The sequence below is a fragment of the Gnatocerus cornutus genome, chromosome 3 (genome assembly GCF_029298725.1).
Source record: "Gnatocerus cornutus isolate USDA-ARS CGAHR chromosome 3, icGnaCorn1.1, whole genome shotgun sequence".
In the NCBI taxonomy this organism is placed as follows: Eukaryota; Metazoa; Arthropoda; class Insecta; order Coleoptera; family Tenebrionidae; genus Gnatocerus; species Gnatocerus cornutus.
Genome location: NC_142235.1, coordinates 19,691,974 through 19,706,582, shown reverse-complemented (window position 1 = coordinate 19,706,582; position 14,609 = coordinate 19,691,974). Strand labels below are relative to the sequence as shown.

Below are 14,609 nucleotides of genomic sequence, written 5' to 3'. Positions count from 1 at the left end.
AGTAATGAAGAGGAATGAAGAACCGAACTTGTCTTACCGACGATAGTGGCGAAAATGAACACACCGATCAAGTAACTAACTATCGTAAAGATGTATCTGCAAATCGATAAAAGTCATTTTCAAATAAAAACAACACTCATAGTTTTCGAACAGATAAAACACGCGTCGTTCAAGGACAAATCGATGGAGGACGACGTACGGGCCGCGGCAGGACTGGGCTGTTCGAGAACTGTGAGCAGGATGTGAGAATTTCTCGTTTCGAAGTCGTAGACGAGTTTTTCGTTTTGGAGGGTGAACAGCCCTCCAGTCCTGCCGCGGGGTGCCGGCAGACATCACACACATAAACGTATGTGGAGGGACGTACCCATTGTTTGTGTTGAACTGGAGCAAGCGGGACTTGACACCTCTGCGCGGCAGGGACCGGGGGCCGTCCACCGAGTTCGTCTTCCTAGATGGAGGAATTGCATTGCGAGAACTTAAAAAGGATAATCGACTCACTCGGCATTTGTTTCCGGGGTGGGCAAGTCGCCGATGGTCGTCAGTGTTAGCGTCGACCAATACAGGGAGCCCAAGTACTTTCTGGTCAGAGTGGCGTAATCGCCGGGACGGTACGGATACACCCAGTCACCCTAGAGGAAGTTATTTGAAGAAGAAACCTTTGGGGTGATTTGGTCTTACCTGAAAACCTTCAGCTTCGGAGAGAAGAAAATAAAAGCACCCAAACCAGTGGGCTAGAATGAGTAGTATATGTATTAAGTTGACGACTCGCCACAGATTCGGCCACACCGTTCGCGACTCTACCATATAGTAGTAGTTAACAGCTCGATAGACCTTAAGAAATCTTGGACACCTGAGCAGCGGTTGGGGTCCGAGTCGGATCTGCAAGAGATCTAAAGGACAAAGAGCGGCCAGGTCCAATAGAAAGGCACGTGAGCGCAAATAATGGCACGCCAACTTCTTGGAGTCGTACACCATGAGGCCCTGCTCCAAATAGCCGGTCCTCAGTTGCACCACAAGGTCCAGAAGGAACACCAGATCGCTCAAGGAATCACAGCTCAGCCAAAAGTTCGAGACCAAGTCCTGAAGCTCGGGAAAACTCTGTCGAACTATCAGAGTCCACATGTTGTAAAGCACACAAACGGTCAACACCAGTAACCAGTAGAAGTAGAAGTTTTCGTCGGGGTTTACGACGGTGCGGGGTTGCTTACGATAACGGCGGCGGCGGCGAGGTGCCGATGGGTTATCGCCACCTGGACCTTCGCTGCCGGTATCTTCGACGGTCTCTTGCGTTTCCGGGATCTGCCGCGACGAGAAGCGCTTCAAGAAGGAGTCCTCACGCTTCAGGGGAGGTTTCTAAACATTCAATAACACTATGTAACAACTGTAATTATGTTAATTTTTTCATACATTGCGTTTCCAAAAAATTAACCACCCTGAAGGAGGTGACGTAGAACAAATTTGGTAGAAAAATTTGTGCTTTGAGAAAAATAAATGATTAGAATTTAAAGAAAATTTAACAATATTTACGTAGAAATAAATTAAAAATTTCTCAGTTCGGCGGAAGAGAATTTTATTCGAAAAAAATTGCTCATGAAAACGAAAATCAACAGTGTTTTCTAGGACACCTCGTTTTTCAAAAAAAGTCAAATTTTAAATTATCGTAGGTTGAATTACTTTTATTTTGAAAAATTGTGAAAATTTATGTATCAATATTTGAATTTTCCTTATTTTTTAAACTTTTGATGCCTTTAATAGTTATAACTCAAAAACTATTTAAAATATTTTTTTTAAATTTTTCTATGTTATTTTTAAAGGTATAGACTATCGATTTCAAAAATTTCTGTTTTTGCTGTTTTCCACACTGCGAATTAAAAAGTGGGCACAAAATGACAATGTAAATTATTTGCTGATCTATTTATTTACATAGGGGGGTGTTATACAAGGTGTCCCAGAACTCATGACCCAGAAAACAAATTATTTGCTGATCTATTTATTTACATAGGGGGGTGTTATACAAGGTGTCCCAGAACTCATGACCCAGAAAACAAGAGGAGGTGCCGACAGCAATACAAATGGTAAATTTTAAAGCAAAAATTTCTTAAGATTAATAGTATTCAAGAAAGGATTAAAAATTAACAACCAATCCCAGAAGCTGATTCTAGAAGTGGAGTAAAAAGCTCTCCCAATTTCCTAGGCAACGAAAGTCTGACCAATGGACGATAGTTTGTGTCCATAGTTACCAATGTTCAAATTCAGTTCAGCTTCCGGATTTGCTACCGTTTTTTTGTCTTAACTCGATTATTTTTTGAGCTAGAAAATTCTTGTTTCGAAATTTGGTTCAGAATTGTTGCCTTTTTTTTCTGGGTCACGAGTTCTGGGACACCCTGTATAACAATTAAATAAGTGAAACTCAAAATAATTTTCGCGACGAAACTTTTTGAAGCGTATTAAGTCTATTTCGGCATTAAAATCTCCAAATCGGTTATTTCAAGGGTTCAAATTTCTTTTTGTGGAAATTACACCTTGAGGCTAAAGACATTATGTTCGTGAGTCTTTGAAGTCAATAACATTTACAAATTTCAGTATCTAAAGAACTTCATGATCAAGGTCAAGGAAAAGAACAAAAATTGGATTTTGAATTTTTAATGTAAAGCCGCATTTTATTTTCATAGTTTATTGTTTTTTTTACACTTTTATTTTATGAATATAATTGTTAATTTTCCAAAGCGAGAAACAAATGAATTTATTACACAGTCCAACAAAATTTAACTTTTCTATTTTTTCCGAAGAAGTCTCAACGGTTCTTTATAATTTTGACCTTATTGTGTAAAAATCCGTCGACAGATTTATCATATCAGTTCTAGTTTTTTTGATTTTTAATTGTTTTTTCTAAATTTTGAAGAAGCGATTTTGCCAACAAGAAAAGGAGAATCAAAAGTCTGACTGTCAAATTTAATCAATTTACGTGTAAATTGACGATTTTCATCGATCTCTTTCCGGTGTTTAGTCTTAAATCATAAAATTTTACATGTTTCTTGAAACTAATTTTTCCACAATTGTCACTGCAATCTTCTAAGCGATGTTGCTCTAACATTTAATGGCATTATTTGTAGAGTAACATCGATTTTGAATGAATTTGAAGATTTAAAAAAAAAATTTTAAAAATACAGTATTTTTTACAGCTGATTTAGCCAGAAATTTGACATTGAAGTTGCTATTTTTTTGAAAACTAGAGTTGATCTTGAAAAACTGATTACTGTTTCGTATTCAGAACGCCCTATACATCCAGAAACCCCTTTTATATCTTTGGATAAAAAGTACTGTTGCGCAGTGTTATTTGTTTTGGGGCCAACTCAAACAAATGGTACTTATATTCTTTAAAAGAAAGCCAAATTGCAACTATATTAACAAAAAAAATTAGATAAATATGACTTTTGTAAAATTTGGTTACACAGTGTAATAAACATAAAAAACAATTATAAAGAAAAAATGTAAACAAAGGGGAACCGAAAAACAACTTTTCCATTTCTTGCTAACAAAATTTTCTCAAAAACGCCATAAAAATCAAAAGCGCGATGGGAAATTTCTGCGGGATATTAGGTTTTCCGTCCAATTACCTTTTGCATTGCAGACGAAATTTGTACCGTCGTCCTCAATTTCATCCATCGTTGGTTGGATTTCGTCCTGCAAGGGAGTGAAAAGGGATCAGCGATTGATGCGATATAAACATCGGGTAAACACAATGCACAAAATCGTATTGAAAACATCCAGAAACTTACTGTTACTGATAAATAAGACACCGATTTACTTAGAACAGAAATGAAGTGATACACTATCTCTCTATCTGACAAGTTGTATTTTGCAACCTAGAGGATGCTTAAATAGAACAGGCATACCGGCTTTAAGGGTGGTTTTAAGGTGCCCTTAAAATCGGTTTTTTTCACGACGATGATTCACTAACATCACATGCAAAATACAACTCCTAATACGTCTACTGGAAAGTCGACAGGGGGAGACCCCACAACCCATCGAACATTTATTATAATAATAATAATAATAATAATAATAAAGAGACAGTTCTAGAGAATTACAGCTCCTACAGAGTCTGCAAGGGAGATGAGACCACCAAACATCGAATAGAATCAACTGTAGGAAAGAATTACAAAATTGCACAGTGTTAGGAATGAACCTCTTGATTTTGCGTAGGGAGTGGTAGTACGCCATAACGGCTTTGAGGTTCTTCCAGCTCTGGGATGCCGCTTTGCCGCCCTCATGTTGCTGTTGCTCCTCTTTGTCCCTCTTGCTTCTGTGAACATTTTCGTCTACTCTAGATTCTAATGGTTACATTCATGGTGCAGATACAATGGACAGGTGCGAGGTTACATCGATTTTCATCGCTGGTTTTACCAGCTCGAGGCCAAAAGTTTACATTAATTGGCGGTTACCTCATCATAACTAGCTATAAATTATAGAAACCGCCTAACTTGTTGAGAGGTCCCACATTTATGATAATCCGACTTTGAATATAATTTATTTATGTTGTTAAATACGACTATCCCGGCGCATCCGCCATTTTCATAAATCTTTATCATCATTAGGTTTAATTGTAACCTTTGTTCGGTGACCAGACTATACCAATCTAAAATGAGATTTGTTGGCGATGCTGAAAAGAATTAAGTTAACGCGAGAGACTAAAGTCGAGACGAAATAAACTTTCCACTTTCTGCAGCGATTTATTTTACGCAATTTCACACTTTGCTTAGCGAATACTTTCTTGATATATTGCTACTAGTAAAATATCGATTTTGTTTTATAAATACTATAAATTTGTTTATAGTGACATGTCTTGTGCATTTCTTACTAATTTTGTTTTTTTTACAGATCATCTCACGAGGGGTGGGACATCGCTGTCTTAGGAAATCAGGGGAAATCGTTAGGATATCAGAAGCAATTAATTAAAAATCAGGGGAAATAAGACAAATTCACTAGGAAATGAGAGAAATTTTGTCGAAAACACAAAAAAATGAAGGAGAAATTGGACGAAATCACAATAAGATCAGAGGAAGTTATACGAAATCACAAGGAAATAAGAGGAAGTTGGACGAAATTACAAGGATTTCAGGGGAGTTTAGACGAAATTGCAAGAAAAAAAGGAGAGGTGAGACGAAATCATAAGGAAATCAGGGGAAGTTTTACGAAATCACAAGAAAATAAGGGGAAATTGGACGAAATCACAAGGAAATCAGGGAAAGTATTTCTTTTACAGAAAATTCGACATTAACTTAGTACCGGGTCAAAAGTGTCGCGTCTTTAAATCCGCTGAAAATGTGTCGCTATTAATTAACTAGTATTTTTAGTGCCGGTAAAATTAGTGAATTTAAAAGTGAAAATGTTTAAAAATAAATAATTCGTAATTAATCAAAAGTGTTGTGTTGTGTTCCGGGAAGATTGTGGTATGGAGGAGTCCTGGAATCTGACGAGACTGTAATCCGGGCCGGATTAAAGGGTATGTTTTATTTTTAATCGTGTATGATGAAATTTTAACTTTGATTTCTTGTTTACAGTTTGTTTGTAACTGGAAGCAGATGGTAGCGTTGAAACCAAAAGGTCAGATTTTTTATCATTTTCTTATTTTCTTTACGACGGAATTGCAAATTTTTTATTCGCGAGAATTAGAAATTTCAACGGCATTTTTTTATAGTCTTGTAATTTGGACAATTTTTGGGGTAGAAAGTCAAAATTTTTACAATTTACAATTTAGATCTCAATGCTAGACACAACAAATTACAAAATTTCAACTCCACAGGGAAAAAAGTTAAGAATTTTTATTCCGCGATCAGGGAGAAACACGCAATTTCCAACAATTTTAGATCTGTAAATTGGGCAATTTTTAGGGTAGAAAATCTAAATTGTTAGAATTTATTAATTTAGATCTCAAAATTAGACACATTACAAATTCCTAACTCCACAGGGGAAAAAATAAGAATTTTTATTTCGCGATCAGGAAGAAACTAGCAATTTTTAACAACTTTAGACCTGTAATTTAGGCAGTTTTTGGGGTAGAAAGTCAAAATTTTTACAATTTACTAATTTAGATCTCAGTGCTAGACAAAACAAATTACAAAATTCCAACTCCACAGGGAAAAAAGTTAAGAATTTTTATTCCGCGATCAGGGAGAAACACGCAATTTTCAACAATTTAGACCTGTAAATTAAGCAGTTTTTAAGGTAGAAAGTCAAAATTTTTAGATTTAACTAATTTAGATCTCAATGCTAAACACAACAAATTACAAAATTCTAACTCTACAGGGAAAAAAGTTAAGAATTTTTATTACGCGATCAGGGAGAAACTCGCAATTTCCAACAATTTTGGATCTGTAAATTAAGCAATTTTTGGGGTAGAAAATTTAAATTGTTAGAATTTACTAATTTAGATCTCAATATTAGACACACCTAATTACAAAATCCTAACTCCACAGGGGAAAAAGTAAGAATTTTTATTTCGCGATCAGGAAGAAACTAGCAATTTTTAACAACTTTAGACCTGTAATTTAGGCAATTTTTGGGGTAGAAAGTCAAAATTTTTACAATTTACTAATTTAGATCTCAGTGCTAGACAAAACAAATTACAAAATTCCAACTCCACAGGGAAAAAAGTTAAGAATTTTTATTCCGCGATCAGGGAGAAACTCGCAATTTTCAACAATTTTAGACCTGTAAATTAAGCAGTTTTTGAGGTAGAAAGTCAAAATTTTTAGATTTTACTAATTTAGATCTCAATGCTAAACACAACAAATTACAAAATTCTAACTCTACAGGGAAAGAAGTTAAGAATTTTTATTCCGCGATCAGAGAGAAACTCGCAATTTCCAACAATTTTAGATCTGTAAATTGGGCAATTTTTGGGGTAGAAAATCTAAATTGTTAGAATTTACTAATTCAGATCTCAATATTAGACACACCTAATTACAAAATCCTAACTCCGCAGGGAAAAAAATAAGAATTTTTATTTCGCGATCAGGAAGAAACTAGCAATTTTTAACAACTTTAAACCTGTAATTTTGGCAGTTTTTGGGGTAGAAAGTCAAAAGTTTTACAATTTACTAATTTAGATTTCAGTGCTAGACAAAACAAATTACAAAATTTCAACTCTACAGGGAAAAAAGTTAAGAATTTTTATTCCGCGATCAGGGAGAAACACGCAATTTTCAACAATTTTAGACCTGTAAATTAAGCAGTTTTTAACGTAGAAAGTCAAAATTTTTAGATTTTACTAATTTTGATCTCAGTGCTAAACAGAACAAATTACAAAATTTTAACTCTACAGGAAAAAAAGTTAAGAATATTTATTCCGCGATCAGGAAGAAACTCGCAATTTCCAACAACTTTAGACCTGTAATTTTGGCAGTTTTTGGGGTAGAGAGTCAAAAGTTTTACAATTTACTAATTTAGATTTCAATGCTAGACAAAACAAATTACAAAATTCCAACTCCACAGGGAAAAAAGTTAAGAATTTTTATTCCGCGATCAGGGAGAAACACGCAATTTTCAACAATTTTAGACCTGTAAATTAAGCAGTTTTTGAGGTAGAAAGTCAAAATTTTTAGATTTTACTAATTTAGATCTCAATGCTAAACACAACAAATTACAAAATTCTAACTCTACAGGGAAAAAAAGTTAAGAATTTTTATTCCGCGATCAGGAAGAAACTCGCAATTTCCAACAATTTTAGACCTGTAAATTAAGCAGTTTTTGAGGTAGAAAGTCAAAATTTTTAGATTTTACTAATTTAGATCTCAATGCTAAACACAACAAATTACAAAAGTCTAACTCTACAGGGAAAAAAGTTAAGAATTTTTATTCCGCGATCAGGGAGAAACTCACAATTTCCAACAATTTTAGATCTGTAAATTAAGCAATTTTTGGGGTAGAAAGTCTAAATTGTTAGAATTTACTAATTTAGATCTCAATATTAGACACACCTAATTACAAAATCCTAACTCCACAGGGAAAAAAATAAGAATTTTTATTTCGCGATGAGGAAGAAACTAGCAATTTTTAACAACTTTAGACCTGTAATTTAGGCAATTTTTGGGGTAGAGAGTCAAAAGTTTTAGAATTTACTAATTTAGATCTCAATGTTAGACACCAATTTACAAAATTCTGACTCCACAGGGAAAAAGTTTAGAATTTTTATTCCGCGATCCGGGAGAAACTCGAAATTTTTAACAACATTTTGTTAACGGTAGTTTTTAAAGTGAAAATTTTTGGAATTTACTATTTTGAATTTTAATGTTGGACTCACTAGATTGGAAAATTCCAACTGCACGATTACGGAGAAACTAACAATTTTTAACAACACACTCTTCATTAAGAAAACTCCACTTTAATTCGTGAAAATTACCTTTGAGATAACCCGAATTATTTCACACACAGTCCGTGGAAAAAAGTGTGGGAGAAGAGAGATACCCGCCTGGGAGAGACATTTATCTCTTCTGTTCTAGGTCGGCCTGTGCTCCCGAGATAATTACGTTGAAGGTGGGTAATATTTTCCAGTACTTATTGATTTTCCGACCAAATTACCACATACTTGCTTTACGGGACATTCTAAATGAAACCTAGCGCGAGAATTTACGACTCAAATCGTTCAAGTTAAAGACGTGGCTTCCAAACAAAAATTCCGACAATAATAGTCTCATAATGTATGAAGAGTGGTTGAAAATGGGAAACGTTTTGTTTATGTTGTCGAGGCATCTAGTCAGCCGGTGATTGACTCTGGGTTCGTTTTAACAAAGAGATCAAAGAGAATCAAGTTGAATCAAAGGGGAAACGGCGAGAGCTTCAATCAGAGGTAGGATCGAGTGGCAAACAGATTGTCGACGATGTTTTTAGACACAAAGAGGGTCGCACGAGCTTGTGGTGAAATTATCGCAATATTGGTCAAATTATTGATTAAGCGCGCTGGTTTGGTCGAGAGCCAAAAAATCGACAGTTGTAAACACTAGGTGATAAAGAAATTGGCCATTTATTAGAGCCATCAGAGACAAGTGTAGGGAAATACTCCATTCACGTTTAGCCATTTATTTTCGGCGAAAGCTTAGTCTGACATTCGAATTTGTTATCGCAACGCAAAGAATAAGAAAATTTATTGTTTTAGCAAAATTGCATGCCAGCATTTTACCTATTTTTTTAAGATATTTAATTTAGCTTGTAAAACTAAAATATTGGACACAATTCCCGTTGTTTAATCCATAAAAAAAGTTTTTTTTTTCACCTATTGTGTTCAACACAAAGTGAAAAATTCTCCCCGCCAATGCGTTTTCATTTTAATTTTTCTATAGAGATGACGTCGCTAAAAACAATTGTGTTTGTTACGCCGATAAACCCAAACGCAAATAAAAGTTTCATGTATTTTTACCCTCCGTAAATATTTCAGTAAAAATTGAAAAATAATGAAAACGTGAAATGACGTCGTTATTCGGGTTAAACTCCATAAAAGGGATTAAAATATCTTTTTTATTGATTACTTATAAAGCCGTAATCGTTCGTGCAGATAACATTACGTAATTAATCGTTATTTAAAAAGCGCAATCTGCAAATCGATTTACTCCTCGTTGCGCTCATATTTTCACGTTTTTTACATTGAAATTTTCATGCGGGGGCATTCTGCTTGATGGGGTTGGAAGTTAAACTAATATGGGATTTCCTGGTGTAAATAATAGATGTTGAAAGGGCAGCGTTTCGCTCTAAAGTCCGAAAGAATGTGAAGTAAGCACTTTTTGGCCGTTGAGGAAGTACTCAGATTTTGTGTATTCTGTAATTTACTACCGACGATCGTTTGCTACAATTTTATGGCCACCGTTGAAAATGTCTTTTATTCGAAATTCCGTGCGGTTAAACTCGATTTTAGTACTTTGGCAGAGATGGTGGAGTCTTTGCTAAAAAAAGTTGTAGTTGAAGTATTAAATTCAATGGAAGAATTTACGGATAACTAAGATCTCACTTAGGTAGTTTTTGGGTTAGAAAGTGAAAATTTTTTGAATTTACTAATTTAGATCTCAATGTTAGACATACCAAATTACAAAATTTTAACTCCACTGGGAAAAAAGTTCAGAATTTTTTACACGATCAAGAAAAAACTAGCAATTTTTAAAAATTTTAGACCTGTAAATTAGGCAGTTTTTGGGGTAAAGAGTTAAAATTTTTAGAATTTACTTATTTAGATCTCAATATTAGACAAACCTAATTTCAAAATTCCAACTCCACAGGGAAAAAAATTATGATTTTGTATTCTGCGATCAGGAAGAAACTAGCTAATGTTGACAATTTTAGACCTGTAAAATTGGCAGTTTTTGGGGAAGACAGTTAATTTTTTTAGAATTGACTAATTTAGATTTCAGTGTTAGAGACACCAAATTACAAAATTCCAACTCCACAAGGCAAAAAGTTAAGAATTTTTATGTCGCGATTAGGAAGAAACTAACAATTTTTAACAACTTTTCACCTGTAAATTAGGCAGTTTTTGGGATTGAGAGTTAAAATTTTTAGAATGTACTAATTTAGATCTCAAGGTTGGGCACATCAAATTACAAACTTTTAACTCCACAAGGAAAAGAATTAAGAATTTTTACTCTCCGATTAGGAAGAAACTAACAATTTTTAACAATTTTAGACCTGTAACTTAGGCAGTTTTTGGGTTAGAGAGTTAAAATTTTTAGAACTTACTAATTTAGATTTCAATGTTATACACACCAAATTACAAAATTACGACTCCACAGGGAAAAAAAAATAAGAATTTTCATTCTGCGATCAAGAAGAAGCTAGCAATTTTTAACAACTTTTGACCTGTAAATTAGGCAGTTTTTGGGATTGAGAGTTAAAATTTTTTGAATGTTCTAATTTAGATCTCAAGGTTAGGCACACCAAATTACAAACTTTTAACTCTACATGGAAAAGAATTAAGAATTTTTACTCTGCGATTAGGAAGAAACTAGCAATTTTTAACAATTTTAGACCTGTAAATTAGGCAGTTTTTGGGGTAAAGAGTTAAAATTTTTAGAATTTACTTATTTAGATCTCAATATTAGACAAACCTAATTTCAAAATTGCAACTCCACAGGGAAAAAAATTATGATTTTTGTATTCTGCGATCAGGAAGAATCTAGCTAATGTTAACAATTTTAGACCTGTAAAATAGGCAGTTTTTGGGGAAGACAGTTAATTTTTTTAGAATTGACTAATTTAGATTTCAGTGTTAGAGACACCAAATTACAAAATTCCAACTCCACAAGGCAAAAAGTTAAGAATTTGAATTTTTATGTCGCGATTAGGAAGAAACTAACAATTTTTAACAACTTTTCACCTGTAAATTAGGCAGTTTTTGGGATTGAGAGTTAAAATTTTTAGAATGTACTAATTTAGATCTCAAGGTTGGGCACATCAAATTACAAACTTTTAACTCCACAAGGAAAAGAATTAAGAATTTTTACTCTGCGATTATGAAGAAACTAGCATTTTTTAACAATTTTAGAGCTGTAAATTAGGCAGTTTTTGGGGTAAAGAGTTAAAATTTTTAGAATTTACTAATTTAGATCTCAATGTCACACACACGAAATTACAAAATTCTAACTGCACGGTTAAGGAGAAACTAACAATTTTTAACAACACACTCTTATTAAGAAAACTTCACTTTAATTCGTGAAAATTTAAATTCAGTTTAGTAAATGGAAGAGTTCATGTAAATTTGTGGATCTCACCAGAGAGCTATTGAATTCGGAAAATCTAAGGATCAAATCTGAGAAATTTAGGGGAACCAAATAACCCAAGACTGCAATCTAAAGCCGTACGACATCCCGAAGAAAAATCAAAATTTCGTTTGAAACTTGCTGATCTTATCGAACGCCTCTGGCAGACAACCCTAAACCCCAACTAGTCCTGAACAAGCTATTCATATCACACCGATCTTGATTAATCCTGTTTATGTGATGAGGAAACATTATGTTGAAAATTGTTCGAATTTCTGTCGGTCTTAACATTTAGCTAACACTTTAATTTCTATAAAATTATGGGTAGTCTATATTTACTGGGATGCTAAATTGGGTGTCTTAAAAACGGTTCTTCGCTCCTAGCTAATTTTAAAGTAATTCTTTACTCGCAATTTAGCTCGGTTTCAATTATCCGCCCGTCTAGACCGACGCCGATGATTTTTTTTTACCTTTGACTCGGACTTTTGCAGTCAGACTCGTTGGCGTTTGAACTGTCGTCTTCTTCACGGCTGGTGTTTTGTGACCGGGGCGACTGTAAAGGTGTGTTGGCGTCATCTGAACTCCCATCGTCCGCCATCAGTCGATTATTACCGGCATTACGAACATTACCACCGCCCGGCGGGTCAATCTGTAAAAGAAACCATCATTCAGCGGGTAAAAAGACAAAATTATGTCACTCAAGTGATTTAGTGAATGACCCAAGACCGGTGCCCTATCTGAATCAACTTATCTTTCAGGTCATTTGTTTCCGGGTGCACACATCGATCGACGTCCTGCAGATCCATCAATTAAGTTTCGCTACGTAAATAGCAGTGTTTATTTGGTTTAAGTCGCAATTAATTAACTATGAACTGCAAAAGGGTTACGTAAACATGCGGTACAGTCAAGCAGGGAAAAATGAGAAGGGATAAAAGTGATAAATACTGCTGAAAGCGTATTTACTAAACTTTGTTATTTAATATTCTACGAAATGTTCCTCGTCATCATTCTCACGAGACACGGAAACTTCGACATAATTATTTCATAAAGTTACAGAAAGGGTCCTATTAATCTGAGAAGCGGCTGAAGATTAGAAATAAACAGAAAGGAAGTTTTGGTGACTTCACCTGACATTTTATTAGAATTCTTTCATTGGGTTTGACTTCAACTTCGACATTTGACCACGCAGGTTTATCGGAAGTATTGACAGCCAAAAGTTAGGAAATAACGTTAAAATAAATTTAGTGGAAAAATTTACGTACAAACTTTCTTCTCCGCCAGAACTATGGGGGGGAATTCGAGACGGTTTAAAGGGTAAATTTTACATTAAGCGCTTTTTTTGCATATACGGGTCTCACATTTTGAGAAGCGCACAGATCAATATACAGGTGGGCCAACGAAAACGAAACATTTACCTGTAGATTTTCAAAAAATGTTGAGGCAGGTCAATTTTGGGTGGGAGGGGGACTCAAGTAATTATATTTTTGTACATTTAACCCCCTCTGAGGGGTAGAATTAATCCCATTAATTTTTAAAGATTTCAGCGAAATCTCGATATCAGAAGTTTGGCATAGTTTTAGTCATGAATTATTGCGAAAAATTGCATCGGTTTCCCAATATTTCTAATAGTTTCCGAGATATTGAGCCCACAATGTATATTAAATTTGAATCCTAGTTATTATAGTTGTAAAATGAAACTATAAATTAAGTATATAATTTTGTAAAATTGTTAAATTACATTTATTTTATTCTACTGGGTGATTTTTTAAAAACGGCAGGCGTTGTAGAATTTTTATTTATGAACCGATTTCAAAAATTTAAAAAACAAATTAAATTGTTTTTAATTTCCTATAAACTGATGATTTTAAAATTTTTCTAAATGTCTTAGTATCTTTTGGGCGATACTCAACTTTCTTATTTTAAATTGACACCCATATTTTTTTTTTCATAATTTAGAAGATATTAATTTTCTTTATTCAGAAATGTGTAATATGTTCTACATTTACAAAAATTATTAAAAAAAAAATATTAAAAATGAAAAAATTTAGGCAATAAAAGTTAATAAAATCTAGGTGCGTGGTGTCAAATAACACAATATCTGTCAAAAGCAGCAAATAACAGAAAGAACAAGTTTTCTTTCAACAAGATGGGGCTACACGTTACAATGCACAATGCATTTCTCGTAGGTGTCAATTGTGCAATAAAAAAAACGGGATGGCGTTTCAACAGTATTTTAATTAAATTAAGTAGATGTTTTTTCTGATTTGTAATTATTATTGTTTTTTGTTATTAATAAATTCAAAAAAAATGCCGATCCTTTCTGTTATTTGCTGCTTTTTGACATTACAATAACAGCATTCTTTTATTTGACACCATGCACCTAGATTTTATTAACTTTTATTGCTTATTTTTTTGTAAATTTTGATAATTTTAAAAAAAATATTTTTGGTAAAAGTAGAACATATTACACATTTCTGAATCAGGAAAATTAAAATGTTCCAAATTGTGAAAAAAAAAAGGGTTCCAATTTAAAATAAGAAAGTTGAGTATCGCCCAAAAGATACTAAGACATTTAGAAAAATTTTAAAATTATCAGTTTAGTTTATAGTAAATTAAAAACCATTTAATTTGTTTTTTAAATTTTTGAAATTGGTTTATAAATAAAAAAATCACCCTGTATAATAAAAAAAAATTAAAATTTCAAAAAGTAGAAATTTTTTTCGATTAGATAAAAAAAAGAAAAAAACGGCCCCTCTGAGATATGCGGGAATGAACGCAGAATTAATGTTTTTTTTCGGAAATTAAAAAAAATAATAAAAAATGGCGAATTTCGCGAAAATAATGGTTTTTCGCAAAAAGACGAAT

At 33.6% G+C, this 14,609-nt stretch overlaps 1 protein-coding gene across 6 annotated transcripts in view; it reads right to left on the bottom strand.

Moving 5' to 3' along the window:
- The window catches only part of Cngl (Cyclic nucleotide-gated ion channel-like), a 73,864-nt gene that overhangs the window by 5,220 nt on the left and 54,035 nt on the right, over positions 1-14,609 (bottom strand). For 3 of the 6 annotated variants that reach the window (XM_088031711.1, XM_088031712.1, XM_088031715.1), the window contains exons 2-8: positions 12,215-12,393; positions 4,190-4,306; positions 3,618-3,684; positions 679-1,353; positions 499-629; positions 365-448; positions 38-96 (exon numbers count right to left, since the gene is read on the bottom strand). In XM_088031711.1, the coding sequence (XP_087887837.1) occupies positions 38-96; positions 365-448; positions 499-629; positions 679-1,353; positions 3,618-3,684; positions 4,190-4,306; positions 12,215-12,393 (1,312 nt within the window). Of the gene's footprint in view, positions 1-37; positions 97-364; positions 449-498; positions 630-678; positions 1,354-3,617; positions 3,685-4,163; positions 4,307-12,214; positions 12,394-14,609 lie in introns of those variants that run through there. The other 3 variants (XM_088031713.1, XM_088031714.1, XM_088031716.1) reach the window with 3 other exon arrangements.